The sequence below is a fragment of the Syngnathus leptorhynchus genome, chromosome 15 (assembly GCF_054491065.1).
Source record: "Syngnathus leptorhynchus isolate UIUO chromosome 15, UIUO_Slep, whole genome shotgun sequence".
NCBI classification, from domain to species: Eukaryota; Metazoa; Chordata; class Actinopteri; order Syngnathiformes; family Syngnathidae; genus Syngnathus; species Syngnathus leptorhynchus.
Window position 1 is genome coordinate 9,333,070 of NC_141209.1, and position 22,939 is coordinate 9,356,008.

A 22,939-nucleotide genomic window follows, 5' to 3' on the forward strand; every position below is an offset into this window, starting at 1 on the left:
GATAAAAAGGTGGCAAATGTCAGCTCTCAAGGACTCACTGCTTGAACGTAGGTTGAGCCCTGGAAAGACTGTTTGTTGAATATATGTAGTGGATTGTTGTGAGCACCATTTAACTGGTTTAACTGGCTTTTAACTACTGTCCCTCCTAAACCACAGACTAATATGTACATACTGTATAAGTGCCCATAGTGATGCCTTCTATTGTAAATATATCAAGTTTTTTTTTTTTTTTTCTCCTACCATTCTGTCAATTTTTGTGTGCTACAGCTCATGTTGCATGAGAAAATACTAACAAACATGGTAATATACACACACATACAAACCTATCCATACAGATAGTCAAATGAATTTAGTAACACTATATGAAAAACAATGTGAGACATGGAAAAAAAAAATGGACAAGATAACCCAAGTTAAGGGGATGATCTTGTCAAGTTGCACTTTAGGTAGAAGTTTGGAATTAGTACTAGCTACCTTAAGGTTTCTATGAGAATTAACGTTCACATAAAACAAGTTAAAACAATAACATGTTCCATAACATACATACGTCTTAGTGTGACATACCCGCATTGAGGTACATAAAGGATTAGTGCTTGAGATGTTTTTCCTAACTCAAATAAACCCAAGGATGCCAAACGTTCCTCCAGAAATTTTTATTTGTCTTTCATACTCAAGACAGTCAAAATAATTAAACTTTTTGCATAACAGTAGTACAGCAGCGGCCTAGGATAGAAAATATATATATATTTTAGTTTTTTTTTTTTTTTTTTCCCTTCAGTGAAAAAATAACTCTGGCCAGCCCGTTGTAGTGCAAACGCTTGAAATAAGTGAGGCACGTGGCGCGGGCGCTCGTTCAATGACACTCAAGTGCTAATGGCGAACGTCACTGTTAACTCCTCCTAAATACCAATTGTAAAAAGGCCGCTGTCGCTTCCTGCATTGTGCAAAATAGTTGGTAACACTTTCACAAGGGTTGCAAACTTTGAGCAACCATGGAGCGTTTCCATGGGAGTTAACAAAAATTTAGACCCAAAACACAATGAATTCCCATGGAAATGTTTCCAAGTTTTTCCATCTTAACATTCCAAAAAGGTTTTGGAAACACCTTAACAGAAATCTAGACTCAAAACACAATGAATTCCCATGGAAATGTTTCCAAATTTTTTCATCTTAACATTCCAAAAAGGTTTTGGAAACACCTTAACAGAAATCTAGACTCAAAACACAATGAATTCCCATGGAAATTTTCCAATTTGGAAATTTTTCCAGCTTAACATTCCAAAAAGGTTTTGGAAACACCTTAAAAGAAATCTAGACTCAAAACACAATGAATTCCCATGGAAATTTTCCAATTTGGAAATTTCTCCAGCTGAACATTCCAAGAAGGTTTTGGAAACACCTTGACATTTCCCACTACTTTTTCAACTTTCAAGACACACCAAAAACAAAATCACCATGAGAGCGAGCATTTGGTCCCTTAGGGGTGGGGGGTGGGGGTCCTCTCAAAATAAAGTCAAATGTTTCCCAGTTTGCCACACATAAAAAATAAATATCAGCTTTCCTCAGACATTTTGTGGGTTTTGTCCATAAAAATAAAAAGGGAGCAATTATTTGCTTTTTCCTCTTTGGGATCAGGACGCGAGGACGCCACGCCGGATTATGTCTGAGCCGTAGCGCCGGCTGAGGGAGGCGTCGCCCCTCAGCTGGTGCGAATGGCAGCGCTTTAAGCAGGGCTCCAGCAACTCGGGGCTGCCAGCGTCCTCGTTTTCAGCCCCCGTGCGGAGCCTGGTCCGGGGGTGCTGGGGCCCTGGCGCCGCCGGCGTGTTGGTGAGCGGCCGGAGCAACACTTTGCCCTGCTCCGGCTCTATCTTGTCGTTTCTCTTGGGGATCCGAAACTTCCCCCAACCTTTCAGGGACCCGTTGGAGACGTGGGGCACATCCAGATCTTTGATCTTAGGGTGGTTGATGACATCCACATTTGCAATGTTTTTTCTGATTTTCTCCGAGTCCGATGACCTGATGTCCACCAGCCGGATGGAGACGGTTTTATCCAGATGTTTGGAGCCGAACCGGACTTTCTGGGATCCGGCGGATGTCTCAGAAACTTCAGTCCACCGCTTCCTCTTGCGGTCCTCGTGCTCTGGTTGTTTTTCTTTTCGTCGCCCGGGCCCAAGGGCTTCCCTACGGACGGTGTTCCTATGCAGTTTCACGCTGATACTTTCCTGAGAGGTGGGCTCCTGCTTTGGGGACTTTGCGTGCCGAAGAATGAGGTCATCGTTCCGGGTGTTAGAGAGTCGGGGTTCCACATCAGAATCTTTGGATTTAGCCTCAGAGGTGTCAGGGTCATCCTTGGAAAGCGGCAGCGAGTCGGAGAATCCTTTCCTGTCACGTGATTTACCCTTGTCCCGTTTGGTCTTGTGTGCCGAGTGGCACCCGCCAGAGTTTAGGTGCTCCTCAGAAAAAAGTCGTTGCAGGTTGCCAGCTGGATTTCCTGAGGACAAAATGGTGGGAAAAGCGTTAGGCTTGTGGGTTGTGCAACTACCCGCGTTGAAATCAAGACAACTTTGCAATTTACCATTTAGCTATCCATTATCTGAACCATTTTATTCTCAAGAAGGTTGGAGGTGCGCTGGAGTTAAATAAATTTGGGTACACTAGTTTCCAGCCAATTGCGAATTTTAGATTTACAATTTAAAAAGATTCAATGACTAAAGATTTACAGCTCCACCCAGTGGTGGTGTCTACAGGACTTACCAGTGAGCAGCTCTTGGTCTATGAGCTGGACTTGGTGCTGGAAGATCTGCTCCTGAACTCGCCACAAGGACCGCTTCATCTTCTCCCGCCGGGTCACCATGTAGGTCAGGTTGCGGACCTGAGGGCGGCAGCAGCGGCTCAAGTCAAATGCCACGGAAGACGAGAAGACACTTAAGCTATCTGTTCTCATGATTGAATATACTCCAGTTTTAATCTCGGAGCATGATCAATGATCATCAACCTCCCCAGGTGGACAGCTACCATTGCCAGTCGTCACCGGTACTTTAGTAGAAACGGGATCTCTCTTCAGAGGACCCACATCCTTTCTAGAGGCCCCTTTACACGGTCCACTCCAAAACCTTCTTCTGGAGGAGTTTTTGTTGCTGCCATGTCAACTGGCCTTCCCAAAGGTATAGATTCGTCCCCGAGGCTCACAAAGGCCACCATTGCCTTTCACCCACCCTCCTTTACAAAGGGAGTGCCCTCGCTTTTCTAGCCTTTCTTGCAGTTATAGCCTCCTTCACCTCTTTGTTGAGCTTTCCCCCAACCCGTTCTTGCGGTCACCTACCCTCTCCAAATCTTGGCGGAGATGCGTGAAGAGCTGTAGGCGTCTCAGCAGCACCTCTTGCTCACGTCGGGCCAGGCTGTCCTCCTCATCCTTTTTGGGTGTGAGCAGCGGCTGGTTAAAGTTGGCTTTGCGCTTCAGCTTCCAATACTGGTAGAGGAAGTCCACCATCTCGGGCGCCATCTTAAGGTGGCGAGCCACCACCTCGGCGTCTACAAACTGGTAGAAGACCTCCTCCATCTCTTGCAGCTTCATCTTACGGAGGTTGACACGCTTATCCTGTGGGTCATGTTGGCGGACGAGACACAAAGACGAGGGCGAGGAGGCGGAGGGGCGGGCGAGGTCCTCTTCCTCGCCCCCTCTCACCCTCCGCCGCCGCTTGCCCTTCTTGCTCGCGACGGCCTCCTCCGGCTCCCCTTCAGTGCCAGAGTCCCTCTCCCTGAAGTCGTCGCCCTCCAGGCCCGAATGCTTGGGACAGAAGGACTTGAACTTGACTTCGTCGTCCTGGGTGAGGATGGTGGTCATCTCCAGAGCAGCGTGGAGGCCGCACGTCACGTGGAAGGCAATGCGGCAGTTTTTGGCAGAGCACTGCAGGCGGAAGGAAAGGCAGAGGTTGCCGTTGGCACACAAAGCAGCTCAAAGCGCAGAAATCAAGACGAGGGCAGCGAGTGAACCCACCTGGATGCAGGCTCCCGTTTTGTCTTTGCAGAGGCAGCAGCTGAGCGCCCACCTATTGCTAGGAATGTGCGACACGTTGGTGATGGGCTCCATCTTCTCCGGGTTCCCGATGCTCACCTGCCAGAAAGGTCGACCGGCGTTAAAACCCAAACTGCCAGCGAGATCACGCCCGCCCGAGCTGATGGCTCACCTCCGGGATCCACAAGGCGCAGCTGACGTGGATCCACTTGGTTCCACTGCGGGTGGGCTTCATGGCGCCACCCTTCTTCGGGCAGAGCTGGCACTTTGGCACGATGCCCAGGGCGCAGATCCGACACAGCCAGCTGCCCTTAGGCACTTTCTGGATGCCGTAACACGCCTGACAACAAAGCAAAACCAAAAGGTCGGTGGCAGGACAGAAAGGAAATCATGAGCGAAGAGAGAGCACAAATTTGGATCCCGTCAGCAACAGCTCAGAAATCCTCGGCGAATGCGCCGATGCCAACCTGATGAACGCAGATGTTGCACTTGTCGCAGAACACCATTTCGTTGTTGTCCTCGCCGTCGGGCGACTGGCATACGTCGCACACCACATCCTCGTCGTACTCGATGCCAAGTCCCTCCTGCGTTTCGGTGGCGTGCGTCATATTGTCGTAGCAACTGCGCTCAAACTCCTCCAAGGCGCGCTCCATGGCAAACTCATCCAGCAGCGGGAGGGCTGCGGCGGAGACGTCGATGGAAGCGCTTAGTGCCAGCCGCATCAAAATCAGGCCAGAAACTAAATATCGGCACTCACCCAGGTTGGCAAATTCGCGGTTGGCAAGCCGCAGCCAGGCGGCGTCTTGCTCGGTGAGGTCATAGCGACAGGTGCCCTCGGCCAGAGTGCGGATGTCGGCGTAGCCCGGCACCTGGGCAGCCGAGGTGCGGATCAGCTTCTTGGGCCGGACGAAGGTGAGCTCAGTGCTCTTGGGAGCCAGTGGCCGGGTGACCGGCTGCGGGATGGACCGCGGGCTGACTGGCACCTGGACACCCTTCTCCCATTCCTGGCGCCACGGGTCGGCCAGGACGTAGTAGTCCTCCGGGTTGAGCTGGTGCGAGTCATGGACCTTCATGGCCGTGATCAGGTCTGTCCTGAAGACCTGAAGAGCGCAGGAAAGAAAGCAGTGAAAAATTACATTTGGGATTCTTTTAACCTTTTACGTGCATCTTCGGTTGACAGAAAAACAAACTATTGTGTTTTTTGCAATTTCACGATTTTGATTAGAAACCACAGGCAAAAAATCTTTACAATGTAATTAGTTCTCCGATTAATATTTAATTTAAAAAAATTAGCAATGAGTAAATAAATTATTGTTAAATGAGCCTTATCAATTTCTTGAAAATAATTTATCAATTTGGGGGAAAACTGAGAGGCAAATGTTTTTTTGATTCTCTATTTTTCATTTTGTCTTTATTATTCAAATAAAATAAAAAATATCAAGCTGGTCCTTGTTTTGCTTGCATTTGTTTGGCCCTCAAGCCGCGGGGTGTGGCAACGGCAGATAACGCTCGAAAGGCACTTATCAACAAAGGAGTATCAGGTCAAACAGCAGCACGACGTCGCGACGCAAAAGTGTGCAAAACGCCGAGAGACGCACCTCTGAAGGTTTTTGGCTGCTTCCTCTTCTGGCCTGAGACGAATGCTGAGACCAGCAGGTTGAATTGCCTGAGCAAGAAATTGGTGGGGTGAACAAATCAAACTTTTTCTGAGGGATGAGACCTCCCCCGTCATCAGCGTTGGACTCACTGGCATTGTCAGAGTCATCGCTGCTACTGGGGTGCCGATTTCTCTTCATAGCGGCGCGTCTGAGGAGTTCCGGCTTCACGCTGAGGACAAAAGAAAATATTTGCAAGTTCAAAAGAGCACAAGTTGGCCCGGAACAAAAAATAGAGCTGTTATTTAATGCACAGTATTAAATGTTTTATATATTTTAAACAACTAATACAAGTAAGACTTGCAAGCCTGTACAGCAAGTCTAGAAAATCTCATCAAATTATGTCCCTAAAAGACCACCAAACATAACTGCCATGCATTATTAGTTGCTAATGGCAAACATACATTTGGGAAGTTGGCTGTTTGGGTTACATAGTTCGAGGGCTGCTCGAGCTGTGCGCTGAGCTGCTGAACAAACTCGTCTCCCGAGGCTGTGAGCGAAGGAATCGCTTGCTGTGTACAAGACGACATTTTGCCTCGCGTCACACACGACAAAACACAATTAGAAATGATGAACGTCACCCTCGCGATGCCACATTTGGCCGAGCAACTTTTAGGGAAATGACGTTAGTGTGAACAACAACTACAGAAGCAAGCACTAGGGTGGATAAACAACACGGGAAGCGTAAAGAATAACAGAAAAATATAAGTTTAAAAATAAAATGGTTGGTAATAGTGTAAAGCGTAGTTGGTTTACGCCGCTATATGTGTAGCTACGATAACAGTGGCTAAAGACGACAAAGATAGTAAAGTACAATTTAGTTTCGTTACCGCATATATAGGAAGTTTATCACTTTTGTTTCTTTGGAAGGAAAATGAGACTACGCTGACAACAAGCTCGGGCAAATAGCTGTTGGCATTAGCCTCAAAGCTAACGTGTCAGAGACGTTTCAAAACATTGAGGGCCCACCCATCAACCGGCGCCTCCAGTGGAATATTCTGGATGTTTCTTCCTTCTTGTTTGACCCCTTTATACGTGTTTAATAGAGACCTCGGGGCGGTTAGTAGACTTGATTACTCTAAAACCACCAAAAACTCGAGAATTTAAATCTTTCTTTAAAAGGGGGTAAGCAACGGCTTAGGCGTTAGCAAGTCGTGGCAACCCGTGCTAACCTTATAGCTACGTTTGTTACTATAGAAAGTCGTAGCAAAGAGCTAAAGCTAACATTGCTAGTATAATTTCGGCACCTACTTATCCAATTTTAGGTTTCATTTTCGAATTTGTAAATATGTCCATAGTTTGGCTCGGATACGTTTGTAAAGACAAGCGAAGAACACCAAAAGGGAGATTGTTGCGTACGTGCGGCGAACGGGGAATGAATGTTAACCAGCTGGGTACAATGTGGTGCACACCGCGAGCCAGCGAGCCACTGGTCGGGGTTAATCTTTGGCGCCATTTTAAAATGACGACGTCGCCTTCTCCCAGTGGAAGTGACCGCCGCCTCAAAAAGGGTCTCGCCGGCCGCCGACAAGAAGCTTAAGGGGCCAAGTGTAGCGCAGTAGTGTGGACGGTACATACGGTGCACGCCGGGACGGTGCAAGTCGTCGTTGTTCTCGAAGGAGAAGTGCAGTTCGGGCTCGGAGTTCTGCTTGACCCGCATTCCACACACACAAACAGCCAGATGAGGCGCGCGAGGGGAGGGGGCAACGGAATAGGGGCGTGTGGGGGAGGGGGTCATGGGCGGGACTGACTCGGCCGGGAGGAGGAAACCCTGCTTGGCTGCACTTGTGACCCTGGGCCCCTAGATGGCAGCAACGCCCGCGCTGTTCAATTGAGAAATAACTGAAATATTTTATATCCACAATGAAAAAAACAACAACTTCGCAGACACTGTACTTTACGTACTTGGATACAAAATATGAATTATTATTATGTTTTGCTGCATGTGTGGCTTCTTTTGTGGATATTTATTACACAGTACGACAGGGTCTCAGTCCTATGAATCAGAACTATCTGATCATAAATCAGCGTGGTTTTCCTCATTGAACTTCTGCAGATGAGATGTTGGGAAAGAGATGAATCATATACGTACAATTCACCACTGGGGCACTCATGGAACATGAAGGTACTTGATCACAGCCAAATAAAGTTATAAATAAACCTTTAGACCAGTGGTTCTTAACCTAGTTGGAGGAACCGAAGCACTCCAGTTTCATTGGTGCATTCACCGAACCCCTCTTTAGCGAAAACCTTTATTTTTTTCAAATTCAAGACATAAATGTATTTTACTGGTGCACAAAATGAGCCGGCGTGATGATGATGATCATGCAACAAGGTGCATGATCATCACCTTGTTGAAAGAACAGAACCAACACAATGCATGAACTTGCAACAAATGACATACCTGCAAATCAGTGTGACTTCTGCTGTTGCCTTTGCGAGAACAATTCAGATATGCGTCATCACGAATTTACACAATAAATCAGGTGCGTTCGGCCCTCCGCAGTGAAGACCCCAGAGACCAACTCACCGAACCCCTAGGGTTCGATCAAACCCAAGTGAAGAACCACTGCTTTAGACAATTGCATGTACAATATTTTGACATTTGGAATAGCAACATTTCTCATTGTGCTCCTTTACCCATGTTTTCCTGCGTTCTTATCTGCGAGCCAAGATGGCGTCGTAGGATTTTCCTGTGCGGCACAGCTGCACGTCGCGGAAGCCGCTCCGTCGGAGCATCCCAGTGTACTCGGAAGGCGGGCGCTCACGGCCCTCTGCCTGCACTAGCATGTTGAGCGAGAAGAGCTGCGCCTGGATGGGGCCCCGCCGGCTCTCTAGCAACATGGCCTCCACCAGCAGCACACCTCCGCCTGAGGCAAAAGCATACAATGAGGATTCTATGTGAAATGTCACATCCTCTCCAATTGAGACGTGCAATATCGAACAGTAGGTCCATTTTGAATGAAACACAACCGAACCGAGTCCTTGAATGTGATGCACTAATGCTACAGCGTGATAAGACCTTGCCTGGTTTGCAGATGTCGCAGATCCTCTTGAGAAGTGTCAGACATTTGTCCTCCGACCAGTCGTGGAGGATGCGAGCCAGGACGTACAAGTCAGCAGCAGGAAGTTCACCATGGAAAAAATCTCCTGAAGGATAGAAATGTATTTTATGATTTAGAGAAAGTGGCCATCTGATCTGTTAATACTCGCATCACGTTGTCAGGAGCACGAGTTCAGCAAGGCAGACACTGCAGCATCTCAAAATATCCATCAGAGGGTGCAGTTTTACTTCCAATTGACCGACTGATAATGGTCAAAAACAATCAGTGCTATAGCTAGCATTCTTCCAGCTGAAAAATAAAAGTCATTGACTACCGCTCTGGAATGTGAAGGTGTCATTCTCCCGCAGGAAGCGCTGGGTGGCCGTTTCCACCACTGCCGGCATGTCAAACACAGTGACGGAGGACGAAGGGTACGCCTTGGCTAACTCGCGGGCCAGCGCACCCGTGCAGCCTGCGAGTTCAAGAGCAATAGCACGCATCTGAAAACCAAACTGATCTTTAATGAAAGGTGCCTAAGAACATTGTGATGTTGGTTCCCTACATGTTTTGCTCCACCATTTGTGTTGAGATAGCCGTGACCAAACGATGATCAAACTTCCTACCTCCAAGGTCAACAATGTTCTGGAAGCCATCGAGGCAGAATGCCGTCACCACGTCGTGTCCGTCCAGCACCCAGGATGAGTCCATCAGACCCATGAATTTCAGCATCTCCTCCTCAGACCTTCAAAAAAGCGTGAATGTTGGGTCGAAACCAAACAATTGCCAACGTCTTCTTGGGGAGACCCACCTGTAGATGGCTTGGAAGACCTCCTCGGGTGGAATGCCGAAGGTTTTCTGATTCTGATTCTTGCCTTCCCTGTGAGGAGGTGCAATATCCAGTGAACAAGAAAAAAAAGCCTTTAGACGTGTCGAGCTTCACAGCTGACACGAACCTGACGGCATCCGCCAGGTTGTTCCACAGTGGGTAGACGGTTTGCGACTGGTAGAACGCCATGTCGTGCAACGACTTGGTGCCACTTTTGGCCAAGTACACGCTGGCCACATCGGTGCTGCTGTAAAGAGCTGACGTGGGAGCAAAGACACCAGGATATGTCAGCTCAGCAAGATATTATAACATTATATTATTGTATATAAACTATTTGATTGGGATTTTTCCTCAATTTTAAGACCAAGATATCAGCCCACAATTTAAAGAGAGAAGCTCTTAGTGGGGATGGTTAGTATTGGTGGTCACCTGTCCCGTCCTGCGTCTCCACGTGGAGTATCTTGATGCCCACCAGGGCGTCCAGCAGTCGCTCTATTCCATCCACGCTGGCGTGCAGGGCCTGCGCCACCTGCTGGGCGCTCAGGGCACACGGCGACGTCGTCAAGAGGTCGAAGATGCCTAATTCGCAGGCGGAGAAGATCACCTGAACACAAATAAAATTCCACAAAACAAGATTGCATAACAACCGTTAGCATGTTAGCATTCTTGGAAGCGCACGAAAGTGACAAATTCCTGTATCCTTAGTAAATATCATAAACCGCTGTTTTATTTGATTGAAACTGACGTGGAAGGCTAAGAGCAACAAACTTATCATCTACAAAGCAACATCAACAAGCCAAATTACAAGATTGTAACCTCAACGTTGCATTTGAATGATACTATGAGTAAAATACAACAATTCATTCCAAGAAGATCAACTTCATTTACCTTTGACACCCTGAAGCCGTTGAAGTACTCGAGTAGTTTAAACGGATAGTCAAGCTCACTCTGTGAAAGATGCTCGGCCATCGTGTTTCGGAGTCCCGTTTCCGAGGGGCTGTCACAGCTGAGGATCAGGATAGTCGGAAAAGGGAGGAAGAGCTGGCTGCTTGTGTGTGATGGCATCCAATACGTCGGGGATAGTTCCATGAATGACCACAGCAAACGTGGCGCTGTCGGACATCTTTCTATTTAAATCACCCTTATTTTGATCACGAAGAAGTGTACAAGTTTGGGTGGTCCGCCCAATCCCCCCCCCCCCCCCCACCACCACCACCACCAACACTTTAAGACATATGGCAGTATGATTAAATTCCATTGGCAAAATTGTACTGTTGTGTTGGCTTAGTTTTCTATATCTGCTGATTTATGAAACATTAGTAAATAAAACAATTGATAATCCTATCTCTAAAAGAAATGGGAGCTGATGTTTTATGTATTTCTTTTTCCAACAGGACGTCACCATGCTACCAAGATTACGCTCAGAAAAGACAGAAAATCTAATTGTCTCACATTAGTAACGTTTCACTTGCTTCGTTGTCTCTCGGAGATGTAGGGCAGCGAGTATTTCCCAGCATGCCTTGCGCTTATTTTGCCCCATAAATGGCCCCAGGGCTACTCAGATGTGTGGCATAAGTGAGAGAGTGTTGAAGCAAAAGCGTGACACGGCATGATGAAGGAATGCACAGTAGGCTTGGTTATAACTAGCAGAGAAACACAACCATAGAAAGAAACAAAAACATACACATGGAGAGAGAAGATAGAGAGAATTCTGAAGTTACAAAAATTCTCTTTAAATATTTACGCCACTAAATTATATTGTACCACTTTTTGTACCATTTCAGGGACACGTTTGTGTTTGTACCTATTTTTGCCACCAGAGGGAAACAAACACTAAAAGGAACATTTCATGATTCAAGTGAGATGCTATAGTGGCAAATGATCTCACATCTTAGTACAACATTCGAGGGAGTCACATTTCTCCGTAATTGATCGTTCCCGGCATCCCGTTTCCCATCATCCGACTGCTTGAACTATCTCCGTCTGCATTCTCGTTCGTCCAAACAGAATGTGCACCTCTGACCTCGCTCATTCTGAGCACCTCCGTTTCCTGCCAAAATGCATACAAACAAAGGCGGACTTTCAGGAAAGCTCGCCCTCACTTACGGACAAAGTAGAACAAGCTTGAAAACACCTCTGTTACATTAATGAGGCCAACCTAGTCCGGGGTTCCATTCCCACTCTGAGGCTAAATGATTTCCGGGAATTCTTTGTGACTTTTTTTGAATGCCAGTGAGTCAGCCTTCAGGCAGAGCCCTCTGGGGAAGAGCGTGCTGTTGAAAATGCCCGTAATTCTTGACTCATTAAATCTTTCATAACCAGCTCTGTGTATCTCACAATCTTACTCTTAGAAGTCTTAATAGTAAAAAGACCAGAATGCAATAATTAACATTTCTTTTATTCAACAAAATGTACATGTGCAAACTATACAAAAATAAAATGGCCAGTACATTCTTAACAACCAATGGACACAAACACACAAACGTGCGGAATAATGGGAACCACATTGCGCTCGGATTGTGGAGCGGAGCGAGACTATTTGGCACCGTTGTCATTTGAGCACCACAAATGAGAAAAAAGGCCGCGATTGGCTAGAGTCAGGGGGAATTTCTGCCAGGACGGCCTTCACGTTGTTCTTGTCCTTCTTGGTGAGGTTGCTCTTCATCTTGAGCAGAGACAGCACGTGTTTCTCGCTGAAGGAAGCAAAGGAAGGAAGGAGGCAGGGCAGGAAAAGTTAGTGGGCATGGCATTGATCCAATTTTAGTGCACATGTGTTGAGCACCTTTGGACGCATTTGATCAATAGATCAAGAGAGTTTCTTTTGACTATGCTATGATGTGCAGAGTTACAGATGACCGCCACTAAGGCAGGTTCAATTGTTTCCATGGGAAATACACTTGACAAAAATATAAACACACAATTTTGTTTTTGCTCCCATTTAGATTTTTGTATTAATGCTAAAGCTAGCAGGTTAGTGCTAACATGCTAGATAAAATGGCAAATGAGGTGTCGCTTTGGCTCATATCGAGCGCGCTGAGCACAAAGTCTTTCGGTTGCAGTGAGTAGCAGAGAGATTACATCACTTCCTGGTTACCTGAGGTCTGGGAAAGTGCTTCTCATCGAGGCCACCTGGAACTGGATGGCAGGGAGATCCTGGAGCTTCAGGACTTCAGCCATCATGCTGAGAGCCTCTTGAAGCCATGCCTCTTTGGAGCCCTAAATGCCAGACACGTTTGTTTGTTTGTTTGTTTAAGAAAAATTCCCCAAGATCCCAGTCAGCGTTGGACTTTCAGCTATTGTGCAATAATAACGTGGTCATTCATACTGAATAAAAAAAAAAAAAAAAAAGTATTCAATAGACTATATGACATGGAAAGGTTGACTGAAAAGTGTACATAAATGAATGTTTTTAAAAAATCTGAGTGCAAATGTTTTGGACTAAAAAGTTAAATACAACTGAATTGTACAGTTTGGCAGTAATTCTTTTGCAAATGGCGCCATAGGACACCAACGTATGCGCTGTGAGAAACACACAGCGTGCGACGTACGTACGTGCGTGGCGAAAAATTCACGCAAATGGCGCGCGTCGTCCTCCACGTTAATGGCGGCCTGCTGCTGCTGCTGTTTGTCCTTCAGCCTGATTTCTCCCTTCATGAGCCTGCGAACGTATTCAGCAGACACTTCCTGGTGTAGCCGGCCAATCAGCTCCTAGAACGCAGAACGCTAAGCCAATCAGGGAAGCGTACAATTTTATATGCTATTGCATTGTACATATCGAATAACGTAATGTCGTAAGAGTTCATATGTGATATATCAGCGTGTGGCATGTGTACCTGGTGAGTGGGCTCTGGCAGACCTTGGAGCTGAAGCATTTCTTCCTCCAGGCCGGACCGCAGCCTCTCGATTGTGGACTTCTTCAACCACTTTTGGCTGAACAGTTTCCGGTAGTGCGGCTGCCGTGTCACAAGGTTCGGAGTTGAGTCAAGTATGTGGGAAAAAGCCGTCGAATCCAACAGTTCGCCTCACCTCGAGGTTCTTGTGCACGGGGCCGAGCAGAAACTCGTGCGCGCTTCGCGTCATGTCGGCCAAAACGCTCAGGCATTTTTCCCGAACGTCTTCCGGGAACAGACGGCTATGCGTCATCAGGAAGTCCCTGCGCGTGCATCATCATCATCAAAGGATGAGTGGATGATGGGTTAAAGCATGAGAACGAAAGAAGCAAACGTTACCTGAACTGCGCCACGCAGCCGAGGTTGGCTTTGACGAAAGCAGTGCTGTTTGCTCTGTTGCACTTGATGACGTCAGCCTGGAAAGTCCGGAACCTTCGAGGAAGCCAGTGGGCGAAGCCATCAGAGCCATGTGACTGATTGTCGTCGTGGCGACGCCTGGGCATTCACAATAACTCGACTCCTACCTGTGAAGCAAGTCTTGCAGCTGAGGGGTCAAATTCTGAGCCTCCTGCAGGTCGCCCAGCACCTTTGCCGCTGCGTTCACCATGCCGTTCACCATCTAAAAATCACATTTTACTCTTCACATATTTCTCCGTGGCTGGGTGGGCAGGGCGCTGTCAAGTACCTGAATGATGTCATAGGCCATTGGACTGACAAAGCATTCATCCTCAGTGGGCGGCATCTCTCCTTTGGTACAGGCCTCCTGAGCCTGGTCAAGGATGCGTCCCACGTACGTGGTCAGCTCTCGCTGAAGACACGTTCCATATTACAAATGGTTCTCGGCCAAGGTGAAGACGGGCATGGCTACCTGCTGACAGCTAAGGTATTGTTCCTCCAGAGGTGAGAGGAGATTGGCGGGCAGGAGCTCTTGAAGGCCGCATGTGTCGATGTCGGCGGCCAGCTGAGTTTCTTGAAGCAATCTGACACATTGAGGAAGAGAAAGGGGGAAAGCTGAATGAATGACTGAATGACTGAATGACTGAATGAATGGGAAAAGAAAAAATGGAAAAGTAGAAATCTGAGGCATGTGGAACTGACTGCGGGTAGTAGTCGTTGACCCAGCGCAGCAGGAAGGTGCAGTCACGGTCATCCAGCACAAAGTCGGCCAGCCTCCTTAGCCTGGCGCCGATGCACTGGTGGTACCAGGTAGCGTACTGCTGGCAGATGTCCGAGTGGCCCGGGTAGCAGGGCTTGACGCGCTCGGCCACTAACAGCAGGTCCTGCCTCAGCTGACGGCCCATGCTGTGCATGTCGGCCTGGATGGACGACTTCTCCGTCGATAGTGTGGCCGGAGCGTCCATGCGCTCCTCTACGAGGCCTTGCAGCGTCCCGTCGTGCACTTGTCTCCAGTCCCTGAGGGATGCTGTGAGTTAGGCCTCTGCCGTCCATCGCTGGGTTGAATTTTGAACAAATATTTCTCCATACCTGAGCCTCCAGGGCGGCGGCATCCCCCCGCGCTGCTCCCACAACGCATCACACTCCTCCTCCTGTTGCATAAAGGTCACGGCTGATGTCAGCACGTCAGTGTCCACCCCGTCCAGGGAGCTCCTAAGCGTCCGCAGCACCGCCTCCTCCAAGGCTCGGCGGTCGGCTGCCAGGGCGTCCACGTCCCCTTGTCGGCGTCCCTCCTGGCTCGCCTCGGTGCCCCCAAACAGACGCTCCTCTCGGGCCAATAGTAGCCGGCCCGCCTCGCTCAAGTGGAGCGCCGAAAGATGCTCCTCGAAGGTCAGCGGCACCGGTGGCGCCGGTGGTGCTGGCCGTGCCATTGGCTCTTAAGCAGAAAAAAAATGCTCGGCTTTCAAAATAAGGCTTCCAGCCAGGCACTGGGTTGTGAATAAGCATTTTAAGACAGGCTTAGGCTTTCAGGTCAGGTCTCAAGGTGGAAGTTTGGAAATCCATTTATGCTATGCAAGGCTGACAGCAAAAAAAACCCAAAAAAAGCACCTGTGTCCTCATGGATGTCTTGTATCTCTGTCCGTCCATTCGTTGCGGGGACGCTGTTACGCCTGACTTGAGCTGCGTTGTTTCCCCATAGCTTGGGCAGCTTCAGCTTCAGCTTGTGGCCCCCCAACCCCTTCCCGGCAGGCTTCTTCTCCGTAGCCGCCTTCCGCTCGGGATCGGACCAGGATGACAACGTCGACCACTTGAAGCCGCCATGTTTCTGCGCCGCGTCTGACACGTCATACAACACAAACATCTTTTGACACATGAACACAGTTTCACGGAAGGGTTTTAAGCCTGGGTCAGGCTTCCGGATACGGTTTCACGACAATTTTGAAAGGATTCATGTTTAGAATTTTCAAATGGGTTTCAAGACAGGATTTGAAAGCAGGACCAAAATAGTTGGAAATAGAAATAGCAACACATTTATTTTAAACACTTATTTTGAAATCAAATCTCAGAAATATGACCTGCAAACATCAAATTAATGTGCATTGTTTTTGGTTTTTGCACTTGAAACTTGCTTCTAATGTGCCCACAATCCCGCATTGTGGGCACATTTCACAGTTTCTGTACATTTTTAAGAGTGGAGAAAGAATAAAATTTATGAGTTTGTTCTCACGTATTGAATCACCAAACTCAACATACTGACTAATATTCAACATCCAAATTATGACGAGATGACACGTTTCCACACACAATGTACACGAAACGTGTGTGCGTGTATTTGTGTGTGCGTACGCGACTTACCTGATATCATTGCCGCTTCTCTGTCAAAACACAAAACGCTCCTTCAAGTGCAACTATTTAAGAGCAGGCTCAGGCCGCGCCTGCACAAGGAATAACGCCCCCCCCCCCCCCCCCCCACACACACACACACACACACTCACACACTCACACGCACGAACAAACACGAATGCAGGGAGATCCCCCAGCGCCACCAATTGCTCAAACGTGGGGTGAAATATTTGGGGTAAAATAAAACGGGTGCTTACGTATTATCGGGAGGACCTTTAAAAAAACGACTAAAAAATTAAAGTAAATTATTTATTGAAACGATAACATTACATTTGTAATTCCGGAGGCCAGAACGTCGCAATTGCTTCCAAAAGTGACTCAAAGACATCAGTACAGGCAACATGCTTCCGCCACATGAATTCGGCCAAATACGACTCCAAATGGTGACGTGCAGTGCCACAGTGCTTCTTGTTTCGCCACTTTGCCGATCCCCATAGGCGTTCCACTGTCTGCGTATGAGCCCCGGTGTTCGGATCCACAAAGTTGTACTTGTGGTTGACGTTGAGGTGATGAAAGCCTGATTTTTCCATGTGAAAAAAAAGAAAAAGTAAAAATCAAAGGTCCTCCCGATAATACGTAAGCACCATAAAACGTGTGATTGTCATTCCAAAGTGATTGGTTGAGACGTTAGATTGCTTGCGAGTTGAAGGCAGTTTGACTCAGGAAATGTGGTGGACATGTCACCCACGAAAAAGTCTCAAGGTGCCAAGGCTGAAAAAATACGAGGGGTCATCCATGTTGGGTTGAGGTTGGCCCTTTGGCTCTCGAATTTAACCCAACAAACGTTTCACAACTTCACAACAAACTGCATGTCAAACTGTCATTGTTCAAAACATCTCAGCCTATGCTCTGGTTTAAAAAGCCACTTTATTTTGTCAAAGGCTTCTCTGTTGTTCCTCAGCATTACCCAAGGCAGCAGTGCAATTGTTGGCATACTCCAAAATGGAAAGTGAAAGTAATTCTTACAAATGCTGCAACTCGTTATACCTGTAGCATGACAGCACAACCCTGGAGAGGGGCGGGGCTTTACAGGAAATGAGACTTTTATCATGGCAAGCAGACGCTTGCAGGAAACCGCACGACTCCACCGGGGCTTGCTTGTGAACATTATGCAGTTTTCATATTTTGACCGAGTTTGCAGTATACAACGTGTTCATGCTAGAAAACCAGCTCAGTGGCCTAGTAGTAGAGTGTCCGCCCTGAAATTGGAAGGATGTGAGTTCAAACCCCGGCCGGGTTGTACCAAAGACTATAAAAATTGGAACCCATTGCCTCCCTGCTTGGCACTCAGCATTAAGGGTTGGAATTGGGGGGTTAGATCACCAAATGATTCCCAAGCGCAGCACCACTGCTGCTCACTGCTCCCCTCTCTCTCCCCCAGGGCAGGGGATGGATCAAAATCACATGGGGATGGGTTAAATGCAGGACAAATTTCACCACATCCAGATGTGTGTGTGACAATGATCATTGGGACTTGGGGGACTTTTAAAAGTGGGCGGAGCATGTCACCTAAAAATCCATTAAACTTCATTCTTCTTCCATTTGTGCAAAAGTTTCGAGAGCAAATCACTGCAAGCAAGTTAGGAGCGTGATGTAACAGTGAATACTTTTCAGAAATTCCCCCCCTCACCACGAAGTTTCTTCACGAGAAGCCACTTCCTGTTGCATCCAGATGCAAAGAAACTCAAAACTCTGAGGAAATCTTTCAAACTTAGTTCCACAAATGCCAAATCCACAAAATTCCAAGAAATGGTCAGTCACACCAAAGTATATAATCATTTTAAAGTGTTACATTTATAATTTCTTAATATTAATACTAATAAAATCTTGTCTTCAAATTGAAATCATAGTGAAGAATTTAAATGTTTAAAACTGTGAATTGGGTGGCTCGGTGGCGCACTGGTTAGCACGTTCGTCTCACAGTTAGGAGGGTTCCAGTTCGATTCCACCTCCGACCCTCTCTGTGTGGAGTTTGCATGTTCTCCCCGTGTCCGCGTGGGTTTTCTCCGGGACCTCCGGTTTCCTCCAACATTCCAAAAACATGCTTGGTAGGCCGATTGCGCACTCCAAATTCCCCCTAGGTGTGAGTGCGAGTGCGGATGGTCGTTCGTCTCTGTGTGGCCTGCGATTGGCTGGCTACCGGTTCAGGGTGTCCCCCGCCTACTGCCCGATGACCGCTGGGATAGGCTCCAGCATGCCCGTGACCCCCGTGGGGACAAAGCAGTACAGAAAATGGATGGAAAAATGTGAATTGATTTGCAATCGTTTTCATCTTTCTTTGGTTGAAATTAAAATCAAAAGATGCTTGTGTCATTAAAAAAAGATTGAGGACACATTTCCATTTGCCTTCATTGTCTGAAGGGGAACAAACTGCATGAGAAGTTGTGCTCTCGTGACAGCAAACAACGAGAGACCACAGATGAGTGTGAAAGTGAAAGTCACTTTATAGTGTACACAAAATGAAAATCAACGGCCATGAAGTGGAACGAATGACGTTTTTTTTTTTAACATAGACAACTGTTTATACAAGCACTAAAACTGGTTTAGCACATACAAAAAAAATTACGTGAGACAAGAGGAAAACAGACTACAAAATTGAGAGCAGATGTTGACCCTTTTTTGGAGATGCGTGTCAACGCTTGAATAAGTTGTAAGACAAAAAATTGTTTAATTCTTTTCCAAAAATACCACAACATTTTTTACTATTAGGAAATGTTGAGTAAAAAATGTCATTCAAATACATTATTTGGATGACAAACAAATTTAGTGTGTGAACTTCAACATCAGTGGTAAAAATTGAAATGTTTAAAAAAATAATAATAATAACTTGAAAAAATTTTAATTTGATTTTTAAAAATTCTGGTATGGAACTGCCTCTAAATCTGCCACCCAAAAAAAACCATGTAATTCACCAAATGTCACCTTGCGCTATTTTCATGCCAGTTGAATTGAATTTGAATTTCTAAACACAATTTTGGACAGTATCAAATAATTTTAAAAAGCAGCAGATATGCAGGACGTACTTCCTGCGGCGGATGAAGAAGGAAGCTATTCGCTGGGGAAGACGAAGGTGAAGCAGAAGACGGAGACATCGGACAGGCAGTCAGCGCGAACCGCCGCCTCCATGTTGCTGAAGAGCAAGCGGCTCCCGTTGTTTGGGTTGCGAGCCTGGTCGCCCGTTGTCGTGACTATGACATTCTTCCTCAGCTGGTTGAACCTGCACATGATGCGCTGATGCTCGCGGCCGCGCAGCACACCGCGGAACGCCAGCACGGCCGTCAGGTGCCTCGAGCTATGGGTGCCACAAAAACAACGGTGATGAGTTTGGGCAGCATGGAAAACACACGGCGCCGTACCTGAAGTCCGGGTATTGGTTCAGTAGAAGCTGCAGGTGGTCTTTGATGTCGCCTTGGTTCTTCAGGCCCACGATGTTGCTCAGGTGCTCCCCGACGGGGTCCAGCCAGTTCTCACGCGAGCCCTGGAAAAACACCTTGAGTCTTGAATTGAATTTGTTTACTGAAACAAACTTTGCCGTTCATGGAAACCGATGTAGACACAAAAGAGTGCGTTCAGTTTTCGTAACTCGTGGTTGACGTTTCTGCTACGATGTAGGAGGATGCGTTACCATGCGGCGGAAAACGTCGGCGATCCGGCAGCACTGCGCTTGCATCTTGCTGGCTGCCTTGCCGTGCTTGCGCTTCTTGCACGAGTAGTTGTTCTTCATCAGCTGGCCTACATACTCCTTCAGTGTGTGTAAGTGCGCCGCGCTCGCCACTTCCTACCCGCAAAGATCCAAAAGTGACATGGGTTGGCGTCGGGTGCTCTGGGACGGCGGCACTACCTGGCGGTGCGGCGGACACAGGGCCTCGCAGTGGCACGCCAGACGTTCGGCCCGGGCGTACAGGGCGTCAAAGTCGTCGTCGTTGGCCAGCCACTTTCTCGTCATCATCCTGCGCAGGTATGGCTGCAACACAAAACCTGGCTCAATTAGGACACCAAAATGTCTTTGGACACAAGCATCACTCTCTGAGTACGCACATACCAAGTACCGATAACACTGGCACTTCATTTTATGCAAGGACAAGGTTCCATTGACGAGAACATGCACAAACAACATCAGAACAAACGCTGACGTTTATGACAACGCGAGGAATTCCTATCACAAGGAGCGTTTTTATTTTTTTTTCCTGAGTGTCATCATGAGTGTGGTCTGTGTAAATATTGTCACCATGTGAGTTGGTCAAAATGCTTGCAAGGTGCGAAGGAGGAGGAAGCAGAAGTCATAAATTGAGAAATGCGCATCGTGGGAATTCACCAGGTTTTGTTTTTCAGCACACTTCCACTTTTTTCCCCTTCAACTATTAACGGTTGTAACCCATTGGGATTGTTCTAAATGAGCACTTGACTCCTTTCTCCTTGGTGGATCTCAAACATGAGCGGCGAAAAGTCAAATCGGCTGCGATTGCTCTCGTCTCAGCCGACGACTCCCACAATCAGAACTTAAAAGGACATGCGGGCCACTCTGAGGAGACCCCTCCTTGACCCATCTTTTGAGTCAAGAAAAGGACTTTTCATGATGACATCTTGCGTGAACTAAAATTAAATAAAAGGTATTTTTATTTCGTGAGTCTCAACGCGTCGACCAGTTGGTGCGACTCAGTTGGTCAGCAGGGAAACGCTATCTCCCATTTGAATCAACATTTTTTTGTTTTGTTGTTGCAAGAGTGGTCAAAAGAAATAAAAATTAAGAACTTAAACTGCTTTTGCACCTTGACGTCCTCCTTGAAACGCTGCTGGAGGCCGTCCTGGAGGGCTTGCAGGAGCCACACGACCTCTTCGCTCAAGGCCGCCACCCCATTCGGGTTGGAGCCCGCGTAGCATTTCTCCATGTGGCACCTGACAAACACGTCCAAACATGTCGACAAGTGTCAGGCAGGCGCTCTGAACAATTGCGGACCTGCGACGGTCATGTGACTTACAGTAAGGCCTGGAAGCCGTTGATGTAGACGACTTGGTATTCGCTCCACAGCGGCAGCGACGAGCAGTGGCGCCAAAACTCGCTGTGGAACCTGCACATGAGCGGCAGTTCGCCTTTCATGCTTGAACGTGCAAAATTCCCACAGTCTTGAACACATCACACAACATTGGAGTTACCTCGTAAGAACTTTTTTTGAAAAAACAAAAGGCATTCTTATATTTATGGCTTTTTGAAAATGATCAATGATTGTTTTGTTGCTTACACAAACATAAACCACACGAGCCATATTTTAGTGTCTGTTCTGTTTTGAAATGGCTCAGGCCGCGCCTGCACAAGGAATAACGCCCCCCCCCCCCCCCCCACACACACACACACACACACACTCACACACTCACACGCACGAACAAACACGAATGCAGGGAGATCCCCCAGCGCCACCAATTGCTCAAACGTGGGGTGAAATATTTGGGGTAAAATAAAACGGGTGCTTACGTATTATCGGGAGGACCTTTAAAAAAACGACTCAAAAATTAAAGTAAATTATTTATTGAAACGATAACATTACATTTGTAATTCCGGAGGCCAGAACGTCGCAATTGCTTCCAAAAGTGACTCAAAGACATCAGTACAGGCAACATGCTTCCGCCACATGAATTCGGCCAAATACGACTCCAAATGGTGACGTGCAGTGCCACAGTGCTTCTTGTTTCGCCACTTTGCCGATCCCCATAGGCGTTCCACTGTCTGCGTATGAGCCCCGGTGTTCGGATCCACAAAGTTGTACTTGTGGTTGACGTTGAGGTGATGAAAGCCTGATTTTTCCATGTGAAAAAAAAGAAAAAGTAAAAATCAAAGGTCCTCCCGATAATACGTAAGCACCATAAAACGTGTGATTGTCATTCCAAAGTGATTGGTTGAGACGTTAGATTGCTTGCGAGTTGAAGGCAGTTTGACTCAGGAAATGTGGTGGACATGTCACCCACGAAAAAGTCTCAAGGTGCCAAGGCTGAAAAAATACGAGGGGTCATCCATGTTGGGTTGAGGTTGGCCCTTTGGCTCTCGAATTTAACCCAACAAACGTTTCACAACTTCACAACAAACTGCATGTCAAACTGTCATTGTTCAAAACATCTCAGCCTATGCTCTGGTTTAAAAAGCCACTTTATTTTGTCAAAGGCTTCTCTGTTGTTCCTCAGCATTACCCAAGGCAGCAGTGCAATTGTTGGCATACTCCAAAATGGAAAGTGAAAGTAATTCTTACAAATGCTGCAACTCGTTATACCTGTAGCATGACAGCACAACCCTGGAGAGGGGCGGGGCTTTACAGGAAATGAGACTTTTATCATGGCAAGCAGACGCTTGCAGGAAACCGCACGACTCCACCGGGGCTTGCTTGTGAACATTATGCAGTTTTCATATTTTGACCGAGTTTGCAGTATACAACGTGTTCATGCTAGAAAACCAGCTCAGTGGCCTAGTAGTAGAGTGTCCGCCCTGAAATTGGAAGGATGTGAGTTCAAACCCCGGCCGGGTTGTACCAAAGACTATAAAAATTGGAACCCATTGCCTCCCTGCTTGGCACTCAGCATTAAGGGTTGGAATTGGGGGGTTAGATCACCAAATGATTCCCAAGCGCAGCACCACTGCTGCTCACTGCTCCCCTCTCTCTCCCCCAGGGCAGGGGATGGATCAAAATCACATGGGGATGGGTTAAATGCAGGACAAATTTCAC

General features: G+C 47.3%; 4 protein-coding genes and 1 long non-coding RNA gene across 9 annotated transcripts; 1 reads left to right on the forward strand and 4 right to left on the reverse strand.

The window, feature by feature from the left end:
• Nucleotides 1-638: 638 nt before the first annotated feature.
• Nucleotides 639-7,491, reverse strand: jade1 (jade family PHD finger 1). Of its 4 annotated transcripts, none has more exons than XM_085931560.1 (10): nucleotides 7,249-7,491; nucleotides 5,763-5,842; nucleotides 5,614-5,681; nucleotides 4,773-5,115; nucleotides 4,483-4,694; nucleotides 4,188-4,355; nucleotides 3,998-4,114; nucleotides 3,323-3,907; nucleotides 2,755-2,872; nucleotides 639-2,491 (listed from the first exon to the last, which is right to left on the reverse strand). In XM_085931560.1, the coding sequence occupies exons 2-10, from the start codon at nucleotides 5,809-5,811 to the stop codon at nucleotides 1,632-1,634; spliced, it is 2,520 nt and encodes an 839-aa protein (XP_085787686.1). In that variant the 5' UTR covers nucleotides 5,812-5,842; nucleotides 7,249-7,491; the 3' UTR covers nucleotides 639-1,631. The 4 variants fall into 4 exon arrangements, with proteins under 4 accessions (XP_085787686.1, XP_085787685.1, XP_085787683.1 ...); XM_085931559.1 differs by lacking the exon at nucleotides 7,249-7,491 and adding an exon at nucleotides 6,640-7,143; XM_085931557.1 differs by lacking the exon at nucleotides 7,249-7,491 and adding an exon at nucleotides 6,501-6,628.
• LOC147045587 (uncharacterized) lies at nucleotides 7,406-8,948 on the forward strand. Its single transcript, XR_015068309.1, has 3 exons — nucleotides 7,406-7,795; nucleotides 8,345-8,616; nucleotides 8,709-8,948. It is a non-coding gene; the product is annotated as an uncharacterized LOC147045587 (long non-coding RNA).
• Nucleotides 7,657-11,052, reverse strand: asmt2 (acetylserotonin O-methyltransferase 2). The gene is made up of 10 exons (XM_085931561.1): nucleotides 10,993-11,052; nucleotides 10,429-10,652; nucleotides 9,970-10,144; nucleotides 9,668-9,797; nucleotides 9,523-9,591; nucleotides 9,338-9,456; nucleotides 9,049-9,186; nucleotides 8,698-8,820; nucleotides 8,311-8,540; nucleotides 7,657-8,207 (listed from the first exon to the last, which is right to left on the reverse strand). The coding sequence occupies exons 2-9, from the start codon at nucleotides 10,627-10,629 to the stop codon at nucleotides 8,329-8,331; spliced, it is 1,167 nt and encodes a 388-aa protein (XP_085787687.1). The 5' UTR covers nucleotides 10,630-10,652; nucleotides 10,993-11,052; the 3' UTR covers nucleotides 7,657-8,207; nucleotides 8,311-8,328.
• An 868-nt stretch (nucleotides 11,053-11,920) lies between these two features.
• Nucleotides 11,921-16,241, reverse strand: LOC147045589 (tumor necrosis factor alpha-induced protein 2-like). Its single transcript, XM_085931931.1, has 13 exons — nucleotides 16,182-16,241; nucleotides 15,435-15,662; nucleotides 14,916-15,261; nucleotides 14,529-14,843; nucleotides 14,299-14,410; nucleotides 14,116-14,238; nucleotides 13,955-14,049; nucleotides 13,770-13,862; nucleotides 13,567-13,693; nucleotides 13,374-13,493; nucleotides 13,093-13,248; nucleotides 12,635-12,756; nucleotides 11,921-12,233 (listed from the first exon to the last, which is right to left on the reverse strand). The coding sequence occupies exons 1-13, from the start codon at nucleotides 16,189-16,191 to the stop codon at nucleotides 12,092-12,094; spliced, it is 1,989 nt and encodes a 662-aa protein (XP_085788057.1). The 5' UTR covers nucleotides 16,192-16,241; the 3' UTR covers nucleotides 11,921-12,091.
• A 2,419-nt stretch (nucleotides 16,242-18,660) lies between these two features.
• On the reverse strand, nucleotides 18,661-21,493 carry LOC147045590 (exocyst complex component 3-like protein 4). Of its 2 annotated transcripts, none has more exons than XM_085932109.1 (6): nucleotides 21,209-21,493; nucleotides 20,999-21,125; nucleotides 20,068-20,193; nucleotides 19,855-20,007; nucleotides 19,586-19,707; nucleotides 18,661-19,521 (listed from the first exon to the last, which is right to left on the reverse strand). In XM_085932109.1, exons 1-6 carry the CDS (start codon nucleotides 21,325-21,327, stop codon nucleotides 19,278-19,280), a joined length of 891 nt encoding a protein of 296 aa, XP_085788235.1. In that variant the 5' UTR covers nucleotides 21,328-21,493; the 3' UTR covers nucleotides 18,661-19,277. The 2 variants fall into 2 exon arrangements, with proteins under 2 accessions (XP_085788235.1, XP_085788237.1); XM_085932111.1 differs by having other exon boundaries at nucleotides 20,071-20,193; nucleotides 21,209-21,489.
• Between the last annotated feature and the right edge of the window lie 1,446 nt (nucleotides 21,494-22,939).